This window comes from Plasmodium vinckei (genome assembly GCF_900681995.1).
Source record: "Plasmodium vinckei vinckei genome assembly, chromosome: PVVCY_14".
Classification (NCBI taxonomy): Eukaryota; Apicomplexa; class Aconoidasida; order Haemosporida; family Plasmodiidae; genus Plasmodium; species Plasmodium vinckei.
The window spans coordinates 23,977-44,522 of NC_051306.1; the positions used below are offsets into that span (position 1 = coordinate 23,977).

Sequence of the window (20,546 nt, forward strand, 5' to 3'; positions counted from 1 at the left end):
ATAAAAAATTCAAATATTATTAATAAATAAACTAAACAATAAAATAGATAATGATTATTATATAAAATATGTAAAAATTCAACTCAAACAACTATATATAATTTAACTTAAAGCATGCTATTTGAACTAGCCAAAACAATAATAGTAAATATAAATAGTAAAACAAATTGTTTGGAATATAAATGCAATGAATTGCATTGCCACAATAGCAATAAATTGTTAATAAATACAACATCTATTTTATTTTTATTTATTTATTTTGATTTCTACATTTTATTTTCATAAAAAAAATAATTTTTATTATATATTATAAACAAATAAAATATAAATGATAAACATTTTTTATATAGATAAATTACTTTTGTTTATCATTTCAAATTAATAAATTTTTACATTTTTTAAAAATATTATTATTAATTTTTAAAATATATATATTTTATTTATTCATTATGTTAATAATGTTTTATTCTTAGAATTATATAAATAAATTTATAATTGAAAATTAAATGAACCACTCTAACGACGTCATCTTTGTATATATAATATAATAATATATAATTTCATATTATAATTATATAAATATATTATTTAATTATATTTATGAATTTATTTACCTATAATAATAGTAATAAACGAATTTAATTGTTTATTATTGTTATATATTAATATGTACTTTAAATATAGTACCATAAACATCTGAGCATTACAAAAAATATAAGATATTAATTAAATTTATTATTCTATGGTGGCTCGTTTTCTTTTATAGACAAAAAAAATTAACAAAAAAAATAAATTAATAAATGGTATAGGACCAACATACATATGCTTGTATATATTTAATAATGGAAGTTTTTTCCTATGAACGGAATTTATAGATTTTTTAGTCTGGTTTTTATGACTCGATGAACTTATAATTATTTGCACCGGTCTTTTCCCTCCAATTGAATTTATAATATTTTTCATGTTTTTTTTTCACTCCCAAATCATATTTTTCATATTATTTACAATAATTTATTCAAATACGCTGTTATTAATTTTATATATATCAAAAGACAAAGCTATAATTGTTATGTATTCAGGAAATATAAATGATCATAACAGTAAAAATACGATTCACTATAAAAATTTAATTATAGAAAGCCCAAATTTATTCGAAGCTGATATTGATTCTGACGACGACATTAAAAATGGAAGCGTGATCAAAGCGTTTGTTAACATATGTGGACACCTCATTGAAAAAAAAGACGAGGGTGTTATATCGCCTATGTCGTGTCTGTAACCGATATACAAACTTGAATAACTTATTCCAACAATTGTTAAAAAATATATTGTTTTAAATAAATATCATATTTATAATATATGCTATATTTTCCAAAAAATATAAATATTTTATATATTCACCCATTTATGTTTTTTTACTTAGATCAATGGCCTAATTAATTTCACCTTAAATAGACCATCCGAAAAGCCTTAGATTATTTTTTCCTTCATATATATTTTTCAGTATTATAATATTAAAAGATTTATGCTAATAACACGATTTATTTTCACACATAATGTTGCTTTAAATTAATATCATAGAGTGTTTTTTATTATAAGAACGTTTTTTTTGTATATCATTTGTTTATGGCATTTAATATTAGGATGCAACTATATGCGTCAATTTTGTGAATACTTCAAATATAAATATGATTATTTATGACGGCCCTTTCATAATAACGACTGCCCTTTCTTTACCTGCATATTTATACTTTTAAAATTCATCTCGATATTAAGCATACGGGGTTTCATATATATTTAATCACCATTTATATACAAATAAATATGATCAAATTATAATAAAATTAATAAGAATATAACCTTAGCCCAAAGCATAGATTTCATAGAACAAAACTATAACTCATAGTCCAAAACCCTAACCCCAAATATGTGTTCCCCCAAACACAACTATATTTTCTGAGCCCTACCCCCCCAATATAAATTATAATTTTATTAATAAATATGCTCAAATCAAGTTTATTTAAAATAACTATAAGTATTAACTAAAAATGAGTAAATCCCAAATCCATTAATATATAATTATATGGATAGAAATAAGGATAAATGAGTTTTTAACAAACACTAAACAAAGATAAATTAATTATATAGCGTGATTATATATTAAATTAAAATGCACATAATAATAACATTATGAATAAAACAAACAATAAATCAAATTTAATTATTCTATAAAATGTAAAAAACGTAACTTTTGTGCTATAAAATATTAAATATATTATTTTTAACCATTTAATCAAGTACAATAAAAATTGTTTTTTAATTCTCTTTGTAATTCATAAAGCCATTCATTCTCTCCGATAATAAAACATAAGAAACCCAAAAAAAATCCAAGTAAGATTATCTGGTTCATCATTCCTAATGCTGTTATCACAGAAAGTGTTGCAGTCAACAACATCATCTTTATAATTATTTTTTTTTTTGATTTTTTAGACTTTGAAATTTTTTTTAATTTCGTATAACAATTACTTAATGTAATTTTATTATATTTATCGTTAATTTTATCTTCATCAATCTTAAAAATATGTTCGCTTTTTTTTATTACTCTTTTATCTTGTATCGGCTGTATTGATAATTCGCCATTCCTTTCATTATCGAGCTCTTTTTTTGCTTCATTTAATTCTTTTTGAATTTTATGAATTAATTTTTTCGTTTTCCCATCTAAATTATTTAAATTGGGTGTTGTATTACTTTCTTTATACTTCTTTACATGTGAATCTATAATATTTCGAAGATATATTATATCTTCGTCATCATCATTGTAGTCATTAAATTTATTTGCAAGACTCAAGGTTGATTCATAAAAATTATTTAAATCGAATTGGCTGCCTGCATCTGCTAATATCCTATTATTTTTAAAATTTATTATATTCCTTTCAAGATATATGTTTCTTTCGTTTATAAAGTATAATTCCTGCAAACAAATGAAATATTCATTAACATATATATAATTAGTTTTAATTGTGTCTTTAACTTAGCATAAGCTTTTTACCGATATATGAAACAATAATATAAGGTTAATGTAAAACAAATAGATACGGAAACTATAATAAAATAGTACGTAACTTACTTTTTTGGCATATTCAAAAAAACAAATAATAATTGAAAACAAAACAAATTTTAAAATACTGACTTTCATTTTAAATATTATTTATCAAATAAACAAAATAATATATGTAGTTTTATATAATGATGATAACTTCATATTTATTAATTTTTTGTTCTAAAATATATTTATAAAAAACTATGACATTTATTAATTTTTTTCGTTTTCTATAGAATTAATTAATGTAACTGTTGTAATAACCTTCGTCATATTCATTAAAAGCATTTATGGATATAAATATTATATTATTTGTTTTTTCAAATAAATATTAATTTTTCTCTAAAAATACAACATTTTTAATTGTAAAAAAATACATGTATATAATAATTTTTCTATAAAAAATATTTTTTTGAAATTTGTTATACAAACTGTTTTTTAATATAATTTATAATAGATTGGTATATTTAATGATACGGTTGTAAGTTGTATATTTATAAACTTATATTTTTCTATTATTGTTTACATACGAACAAATTAATAAGCATCAATTAAATAATAAAATATTAGATACATATATTTTTTTTATATGAATAAATACAAACATATAATGAAAACATAAAAAAATCGTCGTTGTTATTTATATTTAAATGGTTTTTAATTTATTATATTTTATTTACCGTTTTTTTTGCAAATTTTTTTTTTCACCGACTGGTATGTAATAATTTTATTTATAAATATATCTCAGAATGTACAACATCATGTTTATTATTTCTATTAAAATGGTATAAAATATTCATGCTTTCAAATTTAATCCAAACAAAATAAAATTCCATATCAAATCACAAAAAATAATACATATATAACCAATTTATTGAAAAGGATACAAATTCATTTTATTCCAAATCGAAAAAAGAAATATATTTAATGGTATTATTTTTTTTTTCATCATATTCTTTAACAAATGTTAATACGCCTTTTTTATTTAAACAATAAAATATTTTAACTTTTATAAATAATAATTGAAGACGGAATATTATAACCCTGTTATAATAGAGAATTCCATCATATAGAAAATTTATTTTATGTTTTATTATAAAATATGAAATGGAGCCTTAACCTGGATCCCTTTTATAAAAATTAATTATATTAATAGACAAATTTACTATTTATCATTTTTTAATTCGATTTTAAATATAATTTAATTAAATTTATCATTCCAAAGAATTTTCTTTTCTTTTATAAACAAAAAAAATCAATAAAAAAAATAAATTAATAAACGGCACAGGATCAGCCTGCATAAGTTTGTATATATTTAATGATGGAGATTTCTCCTTATAAACGGAATTTATAGATTTTTTAGTATTCTTTTTTTGATTAGATGATTTTATAATTATTTGTATTTGTTTTTTTCCTCCAATTGAATTTATAACCTTTTTCATATTTTTTTTTCTCGTCAATCCTTTTCTCCATCCAGATGGCAAATACTACCATAAAATCATGAAAAGTATATAACGTTTTATAGTGAGGAAATATTTTAAAAAACGTATATTTCATAGTTTTCTTTATTTACCTTGTGCATAATAGCTAAGGTAATCGGTATTAAAAGAACTATAATTGATATTCCAATTTGTTTGTATTCTTTTAATACATATATATCACCTATTTTTGTTATTTCATTTCCTTTTGTTTCGGTTCCTGAATTTTCTTGTTTAACCACTGGAGCTGGTATTGTTTTTTTAGTTCCTTCTTGATCGGTTTGATCAGAATTTTGGTTTCCAGATGGACCATGAGGCAATTGGGATGGATTAGTTTGCTCCTTAGGATTTTCTGACGGTAATGAACTGTGTGGCGTTCCTGATGGAGTTTGAGGTGAATCTTTTTGAGATGGTGGTGAGCCATTAGGTGTGGGTAACCCATCCCCTGTGCCACCTGATCCTAATTTATTATCGCCTGATTTATCAGAGATATTTACCTTTTCAGATTGACTACTTATATGAACAATAATGCTATTTAAAAAATTTCTAGAGTTATCGTAAGCAGTTTTTATATTAGACACAGATGTACTATAGAAATCCTTAATAGTATCCGTGACCTTTGTAAGTTGTTCCCTTTTTTGCTCAACAAAATCGAGAGCATTATTTAATTGTTCCATACCTTTTGATACGATTTCAAAAATTGATGATCCAATATCAAAAGATAGCCATGATGTGCTTTGACTTCCTGACGTTCCTGGATCAGTATCTGAACCTCCTTGACTTCCTTTATCACCACTTGATCCGCCTATTGGTCCTCCTTTATCACCTTGCCCACTACCTGATCCATCAAGTGAATCTCCTTGGTCATCTTCTGGGCCACCTTTATCTGGTGGATCATTGTCTGTATCTGTTTTCTCACCATTTGAACCTTGCGATCCACTGCCTGAACCTTTTGATGTATCCTCTTTATTTGATAATTGACCTCCTGTAGAATTTGATACACCTTGAGAGCCTGGTGATTCTCTTTGAATCTTTGTATTCGATGCTGGTCCTGGATTAGGTTTTAAAGCTTTGGGAGTTGTTGTTTTTTTTTTTATGGGGAATTTACATTTTGGATCATTGAAGTTGTATGTTTTAAAACCTCTCACCGCCTTCATCTCTTTTTCATCTTTTGGTGTAAGTTTTATAAGTTTAGTTTTTAAATCATTGTTTGAACTATTTTTCTTAATAGCATGACTTCTAAAATCATCATATATACCTTTTAATTTATTCAATAAATCAAGATATGATTGGCATTCAGAAATGTTCATATAAAGGATTCTATATTGATTAAGGCAATTTTTAGAATATCTAGAAAGTTTTTTACTTTCAGCACCGTTATCTTTATAATCTACAATTGTTTTACATATATTATTAAGTAGTTTATAAAATTCGCTCATATACTTAAGATTCGCTTCTTTCAAACCTTTCTGCATATTTAAAAGAACCCAATAATCCAATTTTGCTTTATATTTCTCTAAATACTTTTCATAAGCCTGATTTAAAGTAATAAGATAGACAAAGCCTTTTTTTTTATTATCGCCTTTGCTTTCGTGGTACATATTAAATAATTTATCACTTATCCACATCAAGAAACATTCATCATACTTATTATAATCAGTTGCTCTTATTGAATTTTTGAATTCCATATATATATATACGGTCAAAGCATTAATACGATCTTCATTTGTTTTACAACCATCGCTACTACAATATCCTTTGACTTTTGTGTTTTTGTTAATTTCATTTGTATTGACATCTTTACCTTTAAAATAACTATCAGCTTCACGAAATAACTTACACTAAGAAATAGTTATAAAAATATACATTAATTCAAAATTTATCAAATAAAATTTAATATTATTTAAATGTAAATTAAACATAATAAAATTAAGGATAGATATGTTTTATTTTAAAATAAAGTTATTTACCATTTTTAGTGTTTGTCCATAGGGATATAAGTTCATTTTTAAACTGTTGATTGGCATCCTATTGTTTTTACATAAAACTTATATACTCCATCAAAAAATTTATCCAATTATTTGCCTTAATATGTGAAATTTCCAGTAGTTAAACACACTATTAGCATTTTTCTCAATAATAATATCAATTTAAAATTAATATACAACCATATAATAAAATAAAACATATATTCACTTTTACTACAATTTAGGTAAGTATCCTTATTTTGTGATTTGTTCGAAACATTTTTATCATATGCGAATATCGCTGTTCTTAATAATATTCGGAATAGCTTCATTGTATTATTTTGTGTAACATTTTAATAAGTTTAAATAAAACACATTTTCTAATTATTATACGCTTCTACATATAGAACTATCCATTTTCTTGATTTATAGTAAAAACATAACCAATTTTATATTATTATAAATATATAAAGAATTAAAAATGTGTTATTACTATAATTGTTAAAAATGTATTTGTATCTCATTATTTGAATACCATGTATTGATATATGCTATTGTTCAACGTGAAATATTACACTTTTTTATATAATTTCTAACAAATATAAAACACTATTTGTGTTTAAATTTAATATTATTTCCTTTTCTAAATAAATGAAATATAATATTATTATTTATCTTAATCAATAGTTTTGAGTGTATATAGTATCTAATTTTTTAAATTAAAAAAGCATAATATACAAATATATTGATTGAGCTATTGCAATTAAAATGAATCATGAATATAAATTAGTTTGGGGGTAATAGTTATTATATATAAAATGTATATTATTCTTTTCATTCTTATTATCTATTTAATATATAAATGATTAATAAATGTATTTTAAATAATAAAGAAAATAAATATAATTTAATATATTAATTTTTATTTAAAAATTCTATAAATACTTTGGTTAGAATAATTAATTAATTTGAGAATCAATATAATATGAGCTACCATTTTAAGTACACATTTATACTTATAATCTAAACATATATTATGTGTTATATATTTTATAATAAAACGTTATTTGTTTATATAATAAAATAGATGTATTTTTAACGAGCATTATGGAATTATTATATTGATTGATAACTTTAATGTCATAGCACCATAATAAAATATACTTAGCAACAAAATGTAGTATTTTATTTGATTTATTATGCATACAATTATAATCTTATCATACCTTTAAGAGCATATTTAACTAATTTATACCCATATAGTGCATCAAATAAACATAATATATTGTTCATATTTAGTAGCATACTAATCCATTATTGCTACTAATATACCACTGTACACTACAATGAGATAATTAATGCACTCAAGAGAAATACTTTAAACCAATTACTAATTTTCCTTGCTTCATTGTTTTAAATTGCAACATTTTATGGCATATATTATTTCGTAATAGCACTATATTTAAAATATAAATTTATAAGTTTGTGCATATATAATTGCCTAGTATAAATATTATTGTTCAAATAAAATTAATTATTATGTGCTTTTTCGATAAAATTAATATTTAATTATATGCCGTTTTACAATAAATAATATTTCAATATTAATTATTGTTAGAATATTTTACTATTTTATATGCATAGGTATAGGCATATAATAATAATCCTAATCCTATATACTTAATTTTTTTTAATTATCATAAAAATTATTAGAACAAAATATATATCAAATTTTATTAATATTTTATATTTTATTTTTTAACTATTCTAAATATAATATATATATACCTCAAAACTATAAAATTTAAAAATTAATAATGATTAACCTAATGTTATACCTTTATGAAAATAAATAAAACCTTACAAAACTATTTCTATTAATACTAATTAATTTTAATAAAATGTAAAGTAATCAGATAAAGCGAAAATATTATATATTGTTAAAATTTAATAAAATATTATACATATATCTATAATATAATTTTTATTGTATTATTAAAAATGTTAGATGCATATATGCCTTTTATAGATAATGTTGCATTGTCGAATCTCGATCGATATTTAATGAATCCATATTTTATGATTACCTATTTATGTTGTAATATGATTAATTAATATTAAACATATGCATATTAACCTGAAGGTATATTATAATGCAGATAAATGTTCCAAATGAGTTTTATTATTACAGTTTATTTGGTATAATATAATTTAAATCAAAATAATAGTGATACAAATAAAGAAATATGTTATGTTATTCATGATTCAATATAGTCCCCGATTAACAAGTTTTATATAATAGACAATAAGGGTTCTTATATATAGTTAGCCAAAAATTACCAATAAAATATAAAATGTGAAGTTATAATATTGTCCCATTTAATATATATGAATGAATTAGATGAAAGTATTATAACTTATAAGAAATATTTTATGTGACCCCTTTCATATTAATGGCTATGCCCTTTTTGGGGATGCGTATTTAGACATAATCTCGAGAAAAACATATGGGGATGACACAAATATTTAATCAACGTTTACAGGCAAAAATATTATAAAATTATAAAGAATTAAATTACAATATACCCCGAACCCGAAATCAAAACGAAAATTCAGTGAACGAAACAATAACCCATCATGCATAACCTTGACCCATAACACTTGAACACCTCGATATCGAAAAAATTAAAATAAAAAAATTAATTAATTTTATGTATTTATTTATTTATGTATGTATGTATGTATGTATGTATGTATGTATATATATATATATATATATATATATATTTCTTGATTTTACAACTTATATTTCATTATTTTATTTTTATATTTTATTTATTTGTATTTTTTTTAATTTTATATATTTATATATACTTTGTTTCGCTATTAAAAGCAATTTATAATTTGTGTTAATTTATAAAAAAAATATGGATATCAATATTACCACCAATAAATAATTTTTATAAAATTAACAATTTTGATAGAAAAATCTTATTTAGTAAAATTTGTATTAAAAGTGATGAAAAAATCACGAATGCTTGATTTTCATAATGCAAATTTGATCATACTATTATTTTTATGTAGTAAAAATTATTGTTATTATAGTATTATCAGGAATATATATAATTAATTGTATTCCTCCGATTAAATTAATTATTTTAATATTTAAGAATATAATAGACATGTTTTATATTAAAAACCATCCATTATCAAAGAAATTTTATAAAACAAATGAAAAAAATAGCAAAACAATTATTTTTATATAATTATTGATATAAATATATATTATTATATTAAAACAAATATATTTTTTATATTATTTTCTTATTTCCATATTTTTATTTTATATAATTGATCTTCTATAGGTAAAAACAACAGTTTTTTCCTATTATATATAAATATAAGTATATACGTAATGGGATCTTTTATAAATTTTAAATTAAGTATAATTAATTATAAAAATATAAAACTTGTGCATTCATAATGCTATATATTAAAAATATAATTTATATAATATAATTAAAATTATTTATTTTAAATATTATAATATTAATGAAATTATGAATCATAATATTTTTAATATTCATTATTTATGAATATTTCTGTTATTGACGTCGTTTTGTGATTGAATTATTTGAATAAAAAATATATTAATTTTATAAATCTAACAAAAGCATACAATTTGTTATTTAAATAATAATTTGTATTTTTTTTATATGTATTGGAGAAAATTATTTACTTTAATTTTAATTATATTTATGCTATTTTTCGAGTTGACAATTTTTAATTAAAAAAATACTAATATATATTTTATTATTTTGTTTGTAAAGTCCAAAAATGAATAAATTTTATATTCAAATTGTTTTTTTTCTTTTAAGCATCTTCATATATGTGAATAATAAAACCCTTGCAACTGAGCTGGCTCCAGAAGAAAATACAAAAACAAAAGAAGAAACAAAAGAAGAAACAAAAACCAAACCCAAAAGACGTTATCCTACGTAAGAAAATACAACAATATATATATTACATATTTCATTATGAAAATATTCAATACATCCCTGTGCAATAATTCTATAGTATAAATATAATTCCTTTATTTTTGTACGCATAAAAAACATGTTCATTTTTATCATTGATAGTCCAGAAGAGATATATGAAAAAAACAAGCAACTATTATGTACTGATCCCAAAGAAATAGAAAATGCAGTCGAACTTATGAACGAAGCTATAATGCATTTAGCATATCATGCTACAAGTAAAGATGATTATGAATTATGTGAATCAAATCTATCTTATAATAATACTTTTAGTAAAAAAAAACATGGAGATACAGTTGTTCAAAGAATTAGTTTTATATATTATGATCCCAAAAAAGTATCAATTAATGAACAATATTAAGTTATAAACCAAATTAAAATTAAAAAATTATTATAATTTATATACATACATTTTTCTTTGTTTCCATTAGTATAACGAAATAATAAACTTGTTATGGAATCCTTCTTTTGCAAATAGGTTCAATAATGGCTTTGTTAAAAGTATACAAAACATAAATAATTAGTCAATTAACATATTATTGTTACTATTTATTCTACATTTCGTGATTTATTATTGCCATTGTTATATGATACTGTTTATTGTTTTCATGTCTTCAAATTTATAATATCTTATTTTACATAATGCAAAATTTTTTTTAGGAAAAATTGACCGTGTGTACAACCCAAATTTAGTAATAATACAGCAACGTTACAAAAATTCGATTTTTGACCGTTGGAAATATTTTTATGCTTTAGCTGCAAAGGTTGATGTAAGGAAACTTATTCTCTTCTGTTTCTATATAAATTTATTTCTCATATTATTCACAATAATTTATGTAATATAATTTTATTAATTTTGTAGATATCAGAAAAAAAAACTATAATTGTCATGACTTCAGCAAATATAAATGATGGCTATCCTTCCGAGAAAGAATATAAAAACACAATAATAGAAAGCGCAAATTTGTTCAAAATTGACATTGATTCTAGTGAATCTATTAGAAGTGGAAAATTTGAAAAAACATTTCTTAACATAGCTGGATTCCTCATTGAAAAAAAGGAATGGAATATTGATATCACCTATCTCGAATCTGTAATCGATATACAAATTTTTATAACAATAGTTTATTTTAGCATTTGTTAAAAAATAGTGTTTTAAATAAATGCACATATTTATAATATACACTATAATTTGTAAACAATTTAAACATTTTATATATTCATCTATTTATCTTTTTTTTCTTAGATTGATGGGCATACTTCCAATTTTAAAAAATTAATTATTAGAAAAGCTTTAGTTAATTCTTTTCATTAAAGATAAGCATATGTTTATATATATTTTTCAGTATTGCAATATTAGAAAATTTGTATTAATAAAATGATTTATTTCCATATACAATTGCTGCTTTAAATTACTATCATAGATTGTTTTTTTTATTTTATGAATTATTTCTTTGTATATTATTTTTTATGTCTTTTGATATTAGGATGCATCTATATGTTTTAGTTTTGTGAATACTACAATATAACTGTTATTTATGAAGATCTTTTATTTATGACATTTCTTCATATTAACGGGTATGCAACTTTTGGTTGTATATTTACCCACCATCCCGATATTAAACATACGGGATGACATATATATATTTAATCAGGATTTATAGACAAATAAATATGGTCAAATTATAAATAAACTAATTAAAATATGGTTTTAATTCAAAGCATAGGTTCCATAAAACAAAGATGTAACCCATAGTCCAAAACCTTAACCCCAAATATGGGTTCCCCAAAACATAACTATATTTCCTGAGCCCCCCCCCCAATATAGATTATAATTTTATTAATAAATGTGTTTAAATTAAGTTTATTTAAAATATTATAATTATTAACTAAAAATGTGCATATTTAATATCCATTAATATGTAATATACATGGATGGAAATAAGGATAAATGAGTTTTGACAAATACTAAACAAAGATAAATTATATATATAACGTGATTGTATATTAAATTAAAAATGTATAATAATAAAACAAACACAAACTAAGTCGCAAGACAGAATATACATTAAAATGCAAAAATATTTATTTTATAAATATGTATATAATATATAGTTATACGGATACAAATAATAAATACTATGATTCTATCAAATGAATCATTTGTATTTCAATTATTAATTATTTTCTGAATATTCTTTCACAAATTATATACAATGATATAAATAAGCCAAAATATTTTCCATGTAAGTAAATATATAAGCTTTACATTAACAATTTATAATAAATAAATTGTATTTATTTTAACATTTTATAGTCAGTCATAAACTTAAAATATTAACACATAAATATAGAAATGGAGAGCCTAATCATATAATTCATTACTTTCACAAGTAAACAAACAACAAAATGTAGTTGGCTTGCGCCTTTTACGCTGGAACTCACTGTAATAAGTAATACTATCAATTCTCTCATGATTATTACTGTTGTTACTGTTATTATTTGATTGGTTTTCTCGTTGAGGTTCTATATCATTTTTTTTGTTGCTTCTCTTTATTTTTTGGATAGCACGAATGACCCTACTTCTTAATCCAGATGTCTTAGATCGATCACTCTAGAAATAAATAAAATAATATATATATACGTCACAACCTGTAAATAAACACTATTATATAATTTTCTATATACTAGTTTATATTTTGTTTTGACAACTTACTTTCTGCTCCGAGCAATCTATTGATACAGCCAAAAGGGTATACAAGATGATACAAACTAAACTAAATATCCTTTTATCCATTTTTTTATTAATAAAAATTGTTTTTCGAATAATATTATTTAATATTACAAATTGTTTAATTTTAATTTATATAAACAAGTTATATGCTATTTATGGAGCTATATTATAATAAATTATATGTTGCTGCTATTTTAAAGTATCCATAAAATTATTTTCTGTAATTATAAGTTAACAATATTTTTAATTTTTATTTTATTTTTAATTTAATATAAATAAATAAATAATATTTTTTAAATGGATAAAAATATATATATAACAATTTATTCTAAATACATAAAATTGTATATATTTGTTCTGAATATTTTTGTTTAATTAAACCATTATATTTAATATAACAAAATTAATTTTAATATTTAAAATATAAATAAAATAATGCACTAATTTATATGCATATATAATAACTCTATCATCGAAGATGTAGATATACAATTTCGAAAATTTTATATTTATGTTTTTTTCAAATAACAAACCATTTTCGTAAAGAACAAATTATTTTAATTACAAACAAACAAGTTTATGCAACAAATTCAACCTAAAATATTTTTTTACATATTTTATATAAATAAGTCTTTAGTGTAGCATAAAGGTTCATTTAATAACATCCTTGATACTTTATAAACATGTTTTTTATTTTTGTATGTCTACATGCAAATTAATATATATTAATTATCGTAATAAATATTGGATGCATATATATTGTAAATCAATTTATGCAAAAATATGAAAAACGACTACCAAAAATTATTATTTGCATCTAAATCCATTCTTATTTGTTATATTTCTCAAATGTTTAATATCATTTAATAATATTTTGTATTTTTTTTATAAAAATAGGTGAATGAGCCTTAATATGGTTCCCATATACTAAAACCCGAATTATTTATACTAATAAATGCAATATACCTTATTTATTATTGTTTGAATTTTATATTGTCTATTAAATACGAACCCATGTATTTTTAGCACAAGAATAAAACTTATTAAATTTATCATATAAATAATGTCTTTTCTTTTATAAACAAAAATAATCACCAAAAAAAATAAATTAATAAATGTACGGGATCGGTATGTATAATATTTTCTACATTAATTAATCCCATTTCCCCACAATTTCTCATAATAAATATTAAAGTATTTAAATCGACGTTATTTTATAAAATCAAATCGATGCTCTGAAATCATCTGTCTATATCGATTCCCACATTTGATCGATTGCCCCATAAACCATTAACCACAAATTAACAATAAATATAAAAAATACATAGTTCAAACATTTACCATTAAGTTATATTAATATGAAATTCAATTGTTATAATTTGTCTTATATATATATATAAAACAATTTGTTAAACTAATAAATATTGTCAAATTATTAAAAATTATACAAATAAAATGTAATGTGGTACATAACCTTAACCCATTTATGGGTTCCACAAACACTATCTTAACCCTGACCCACTACATAAAATCATACAAAAACAAGACAAAAACAATACAAAAATGCAATAATATGCATATTAATTTTATATTTTATTGATTATATTATTTAAATATTCTTATAGACACAAAAATTATATATTTCCAAATAGACATATTCTTAGCATATATCAATCATTATTACTGTTCATGGACTAACCACTACTCTTCGAATCATATATTAACTTTCATTTTCTTCTTTACTTGATTTAATTTTTTTCTTATATATTGTCTTTGAAATAGTTTATCAATTCCAAATAATGAATACTAATATAAAAATGGGAAAATTATTATAAATTTTTTGATAAACCCATATAAGGGATCACAAAATATAATTTAAATATTATAGTTTTTAATTATTTATTATTTACCTTATAAGCAACTCCCAAGAAAAGTGATATTAAAGAAAATGTCGATAAAACTGGAATTACTGTGTTTAATATCGATGAACTTGATGATGTAACTTCAGGACTTAGTGTAGTAGATTGTCCAGAATCTTTTCCAGAAATATCTACAGGATCATCTACAGGGCTTTTATGGGGGTTTAATTCTGGAAGTGAATTAAAATTGGTACATTTATTACCATATTTATTTATTAAATTCTTATAATCATCTGATATTGTAGACAATAGTTGACTAAATGGACTGTCTTTTATATTATTAGAATCTTTAATGAGTTCTTTAAATGTATCAGCAAAATTTTTAGCTAAATTAAAATTTGTTTCGCAATTCAAAGGTTCATCATGAAATAAATGATACAAATAAAATAATATATTAAATGGACCATTAAATTTAGATATTTCTTTAATATTCATATCCATCAAATCTTTTTTTTTATTTATAATATCCTTATAAGTCATATTATCACTACTTTTTATTGTATCATTATAACACTCTTTTTTTTCTATATAACTATTATAAAAATCATTTAATTTGGCGAATTTATGTTGTGGTTTTCTATTTAGTTTATAACTTAACCATAAAATAACGTATTCGGCAAGTTTATCATCTTCTAATTTATACTTTTCCTTTATCGTTTTTAGCAAATAAATAACACTACAATTAGTCATTTCAAGATGATTATGACAATTGTCTTTTCCTTGGTTCCACCAGGAATTACAATAATCGTTGATTGATGTGTGTGCAGTATCAACTCTAAATACACCTTCCTCCGTCACATAAAAATAGTCATCGATCGTAGCAAATTCTCTATACTACAAATATATTTTATGAATTAAACAAAAAAACGTATTAATATAAATGCTAATCAAATGAAAATTAATATATTTTATGGGCCATACAACATATAAAACACATGGGAAGATAATATTTTATTCAAAAAATTGTATACCACATCCTTAATACTATAAGGTGACTCTTCCATAATTTGGAGATTATGAGGAATAATAATATTTATATATATTACGTAAATATTTGATGTACCTATATAAGCTCTTTTCATACCAATTATATTTCGTTAAACATGCTATACTTATTTTATGGCAATTATCTAAATTACCTTAAATGGAGAGTTGCTTAATATATTTTTGCCATATGTATATATGATCCATTTATACAAAAAATGCTATTATTACTATAATCCTTAAAAATATATAAATAGTTATTTAATACGATATATTATAGTTTTATATAGTTGTTTCTTATAGTATATATTTTCTAAAATTATAGTATTTTTAAATTAAGTTACATGCTCCATTTTATATTCAAATTAGATAAATTTATATTATTTGTATTTAATATAGATAAATTCATGGCCGATTTTAATATGTTCAATAACTTTATTTTTAATCCTATATACTTCAATTTAGAAATATACCTTATTGGGCTATTTTATAATGTATTTTGAGCATTTTTCCTATGGTTTAAAACAACAATTAGTACTGAAACCGTATTATTGAGCCATTTTAAGCTTAAATAAGTCTTTGAATGCAAACCATTTTTAAAATAATACTTAGTAAATATTAAATATATAAAACACAAATAAGTATTGATCCAAATTTTAAAGCATAATAAAAAATATGTGTAATTATATTGTTATATTGCGCTATAAGAGGACAAAATAAAATATATTTGCTCTTTTTATAAATATAATATTCGCTAAATGTTATCCATTGCTCATTTATCTTATATATTTTACTTCTATAGTTATCAATGTATATGATCCAAGTAATTTATTAAAAACCCTAAGATAAAATAATGCTATTTTAAATTTAAAAAGTTGCAATTCACTAAGAATTGATAATATAATCCATGGTAATATGAAATAATAAAAGACATTTAACACAAATTGAGTCTTTAACACTTTCTCCATCAATCCCATTTTTTATAATATAAAACCGTATATCCCCAAATTTATCATTAACAATATATGTAACATTGATACCTTTATAATGCACTCTTATATGTTATTGATTTATCATCCATTCAATAAAGCATATATTTATATATCTCTGTTATAAAATGCCATTATATTTTTATATAATTTTTTACTGAATATTTATAGAAAACAATTGTATGTAGCATATAACAAGGATTTAAGTGGGGCTATTATTATATTTTTTAATATTATTATTAATTTTTACAATAATAAATAATTTTATAAAATATATATTTTTTAATCATTCATTATGTTAGTGATGTTTTTATTCTTAGATTATATAAATCAATTTAGAATTGAAAATTAACCATTCTAATAACATCATCTTTATATATATTATAATAATAGTAATAAACGAATTTAATTGTTTATTATTGTTATATATTAATATTTACTTTAAATATAGTACTATAAGCATCTGAATATTACAAAAAATATAAAATAATAATTAAATTTATCATTCTATGGCGTCTCTTTTTCTTTTATAGACAAAAAAAAACAACAAAAAAATTAACAAAAAAAATAAATTAATAAATGGTGCAGGGTTTCTTGCATAAGTTTGTATATATTTAATAATGGACTTTTTCCCCATAGACGGAATTTATAAATTTTTTGTTTGTTTTTTTCAATTATATGATTTTATAATTATTTGCATCTTCTTTCTTTTATCACGTAAGTTTATAACTGTTCTTGTCGTTTTATTTACACCAAACAAATTTGTAACTTTTTTCATTTTTTTTTTCTTTTTAATTTCTTTCTCCGTTCAAATACCAAAAACTAACATAAAATTATAAAAAATAAATAATATTTTACAGTGAGGAAATATTTTAAAAATAGTACACTTCATAATTTTCTTTTATTTACCTTGTACATAATAGCTAAAGTAATGGATATTATAATAACTATAATTGGAATTCCAATTTTTTTGAATCCTTTGAATATAAATATATCATCTATTTTTGTTATTCCATTTCCTTTTGTTTCGGTTCTTGGATTTCCTAGTTTAACCACTGGATCTTCCCCCGATTTTTCAGATCCTTGATTGTTTTTATCAGAATCTTGGTTTCCAGATGGCTCCCCTGACGTACTTTCTGTTCCTTTTTCTGCCGAAACACTATCTGATCCTCCTTTATAATCTTCTCCACCATCTGTATTTAATGTCTCGTTATCTGTATCTCCTGATCCACCTTCTGAGTCTCCTATTTCAATATCTGTATCAACCGATTCAACATTTTCTCCATCGCCTTTACTTACTTGACTGCCTTTCCCATTACTTGGAGCTTCGGGTTCTTTAACTCCATCATTCATATTTTCTTTTTCAACGCCGGAATTTACTTGATCACTTGATTCATCACCAAGGTTTCCGGTTCCACTACTTGAACTTCCTGTATTTCCTTTACTATTTTCTGACGTCTTTAAATCAATTTTAGAATCGTCTTGTACATTTGATGGACTTGATTCTCCTGTTTTAGTTTTTTCTAATGCATTAATGCTTTGTGAAGATGATGGTGTTTCGTCTTGACTATCTTTTAGTTGGTTTGAGGGTTGTAATGATGATTTGTCCTCTTTTTTTAATGATGGCGATTTTTTTTTGAATTTACATGTTGAATTACTGAAGTCATATGATATAAAACCTTTCTTCCCGTCCATCTCTCCTCCATCTGGTTTTGTAATTTTTTTAAGAATAGTTTCTAAATGAATTCTTGAATCGGTTCTCATAATAGCATAATTTCTAAAATCATCATATATACCTTTTAATTTATTCAATAAATCAAGATATGATTGGCATTTAGGAATATCATTATAAATGGATATATATTGATTAGAACATTCGGTAGAATTCGTAATAAGGTTCGTAATTTCTTCAGGGTTGTTTTCATAATCTGTAATTGTTTTACATATGTGATTAAGTAACTTATAAAATTCGCTCATATACTTAAGATTAGCTTCTTTCAAATCCTTTATAATATCAAAATGAGACCAATAATCCAATATTCCTTTATATTTCTTTAAATATGTATCATAAGCCTGATTTAAAGTAATTTCGTTGTCTTTGTCTTCGCTTTTGTCATGTATCTTAAATAATTTATCACTTAGCCACATCAAAAAATATTCATCATACTTATTATACTCATGATTTTCTATTGACCTTTTGAAACTAGTAATTATATATGCGGCGAAAGCATTAATACTAGCTTCATTTGTTTTACAACCACCATTATTACAAAATCCTTTGATGGCTAGGTCTTTGTTAATTTCATTTGTATTGACATCTTTACCTTTAAAATAACTATCAGCTATATTAAGATATTTACACTAAGAAATATTTATAAAAATATACATTAATTCAAAATTTATTCAAATAAAATTTAATATGATTTGAATATAATTTAAACATAATAAAATTAAGGATAAATATGTTTTATTTTAAAATAAGGTTATTTACCATTAGTTTGTGATCCATTGTAATGGAATTTTGTTTTTTAACTGTAGATTGACATCATATTATTTTTACATAAAACTTATATACTACACCAAAAAATTTATGCAATTATTTGTCTTTATATGTGAAATTGCCAGTAGTTAAACACACTATTAGCATTTTTCTTAATAATAATAGTTTAAAATAATATACAATAATATAATTAAATAAAACTTATATTAACTTTTGTTGCAATTCAGGTAAGTATGCTTATTTTGCGTTTTTTTTGAAACATTTTTATCATATGTGAAATATCGCTATTCTTAATAATATTCGATCATCTTCCTTGTATAATTTTGTTTGACATTTCAATATCTTTAAATAAAACACATTCTCTAATTATTATACGCTATAATATGTAATAACTTTGCTTATGTGCTAACATTTCTTTATATATAAATATAATAATGAATAATTTCAAGTGCACATCTTATCTAATTTGGAAAATTAAAAATGTGTAATATACACATTAAATTAATTGAGCTACTACAATTAAAATGAATTATGAATATAAATTAGTTTTAGGATCATAGTTAGTATATATAAAGTGCATATTATTCTTTTCATCCTTATTATTTATTTAGCATATAAATAATTAAAAAATATTTTTTAAACATTAAAGCAAATAAATATAATTTAAATATATTAATTTTTAAATTGTATTCATGTTTTGGTTGGAATAATGAATTAATTGTGGATCCAATATAACACGGATTACCATTTTAAGTACACATTTACACTTATAACCTAAACATATATTATGTATTATATATTTTATAATATAAATTTATTTATTTAATATTTGATTTTT

At 21.7% G+C, this 20,546-nt stretch overlaps 7 protein-coding genes across 7 annotated transcripts; 2 read left to right on the top strand and 5 right to left on the bottom strand.

The window, feature by feature from the left end:
• Window positions 1-1,069: 1,069 nt before the first annotated feature.
• On the top strand, window positions 1,070-1,436 carry PVVCY_1400070 (fam-a protein, fragment; the record flags this gene model as incomplete). The annotated part of the gene is made up of 2 exons (XM_008628557.2): window positions 1,070-1,275; window positions 1,424-1,436. The coding sequence occupies 2 exons, from the start codon at window positions 1,070-1,072 to the stop codon at window positions 1,434-1,436; spliced, it is 219 nt and encodes a 72-aa protein (XP_008626779.2).
• Window positions 1,437-2,293: 857 nt separating this feature from the next.
• PVVCY_1400080 (fam-b protein) lies at window positions 2,294-3,196 on the bottom strand (the record flags this gene model as incomplete). The annotated part of the gene is made up of 2 exons (XM_037634819.1): window positions 2,294-2,971; window positions 3,128-3,196. The coding sequence occupies 2 exons, from the start codon at window positions 3,194-3,196 to the stop codon at window positions 2,294-2,296; spliced, it is 747 nt and encodes a 248-aa protein (XP_037490865.1).
• Window positions 3,197-4,314: 1,118 nt separating this feature from the next.
• On the bottom strand, window positions 4,315-6,605 carry PVVCY_1400090 (CIR protein PIR protein; the record flags this gene model as incomplete). Its single annotated transcript, XM_037634820.1, has 3 exons — window positions 4,315-4,587; window positions 4,674-6,419; window positions 6,549-6,605. 3 exons carry the CDS (start codon window positions 6,603-6,605, stop codon window positions 4,315-4,317), a joined length of 2,076 nt encoding a protein of 691 aa, XP_037490866.1.
• Window positions 6,606-10,382: 3,777 nt separating this feature from the next.
• Window positions 10,383-11,897, top strand: PVVCY_1400100 (fam-a protein; the record flags this gene model as incomplete). The annotated part of the gene is made up of 6 exons (XM_008628559.2): window positions 10,383-10,543; window positions 10,685-10,919; window positions 11,014-11,083; window positions 11,243-11,352; window positions 11,445-11,675; window positions 11,829-11,897. The coding sequence occupies 6 exons, from the start codon at window positions 10,383-10,385 to the stop codon at window positions 11,895-11,897; spliced, it is 876 nt and encodes a 291-aa protein (XP_008626781.2).
• Window positions 11,898-12,947: 1,050 nt separating this feature from the next.
• PVVCY_1400110 (fam-c protein) lies at window positions 12,948-13,379 on the bottom strand (the record flags this gene model as incomplete). The annotated part of the gene is made up of 2 exons (XM_037634821.1): window positions 12,948-13,196; window positions 13,299-13,379. 2 exons carry the CDS (start codon window positions 13,377-13,379, stop codon window positions 12,948-12,950), a joined length of 330 nt encoding a protein of 109 aa, XP_037490867.1.
• A 1,650-nt stretch (window positions 13,380-15,029) lies between these two features.
• Window positions 15,030-16,239, bottom strand: PVVCY_1400120 (PIR protein CIR protein; the record flags this gene model as incomplete). The annotated part of the gene is made up of 3 exons (XM_037634822.1): window positions 15,030-15,122; window positions 15,227-16,069; window positions 16,207-16,239. The coding sequence occupies 3 exons, from the start codon at window positions 16,237-16,239 to the stop codon at window positions 15,030-15,032; spliced, it is 969 nt and encodes a 322-aa protein (XP_037490868.1).
• A 1,857-nt stretch (window positions 16,240-18,096) lies between these two features.
• PVVCY_1400130 (PIR protein CIR protein) lies at window positions 18,097-19,717 on the bottom strand (the record flags this gene model as incomplete). The annotated part of the gene is made up of 2 exons (XM_008625011.2): window positions 18,097-19,569; window positions 19,700-19,717. 2 exons carry the CDS (start codon window positions 19,715-19,717, stop codon window positions 18,097-18,099), a joined length of 1,491 nt encoding a protein of 496 aa, XP_008623233.2.
• Window positions 19,718-20,546: the final 829 nt, after the last annotated feature.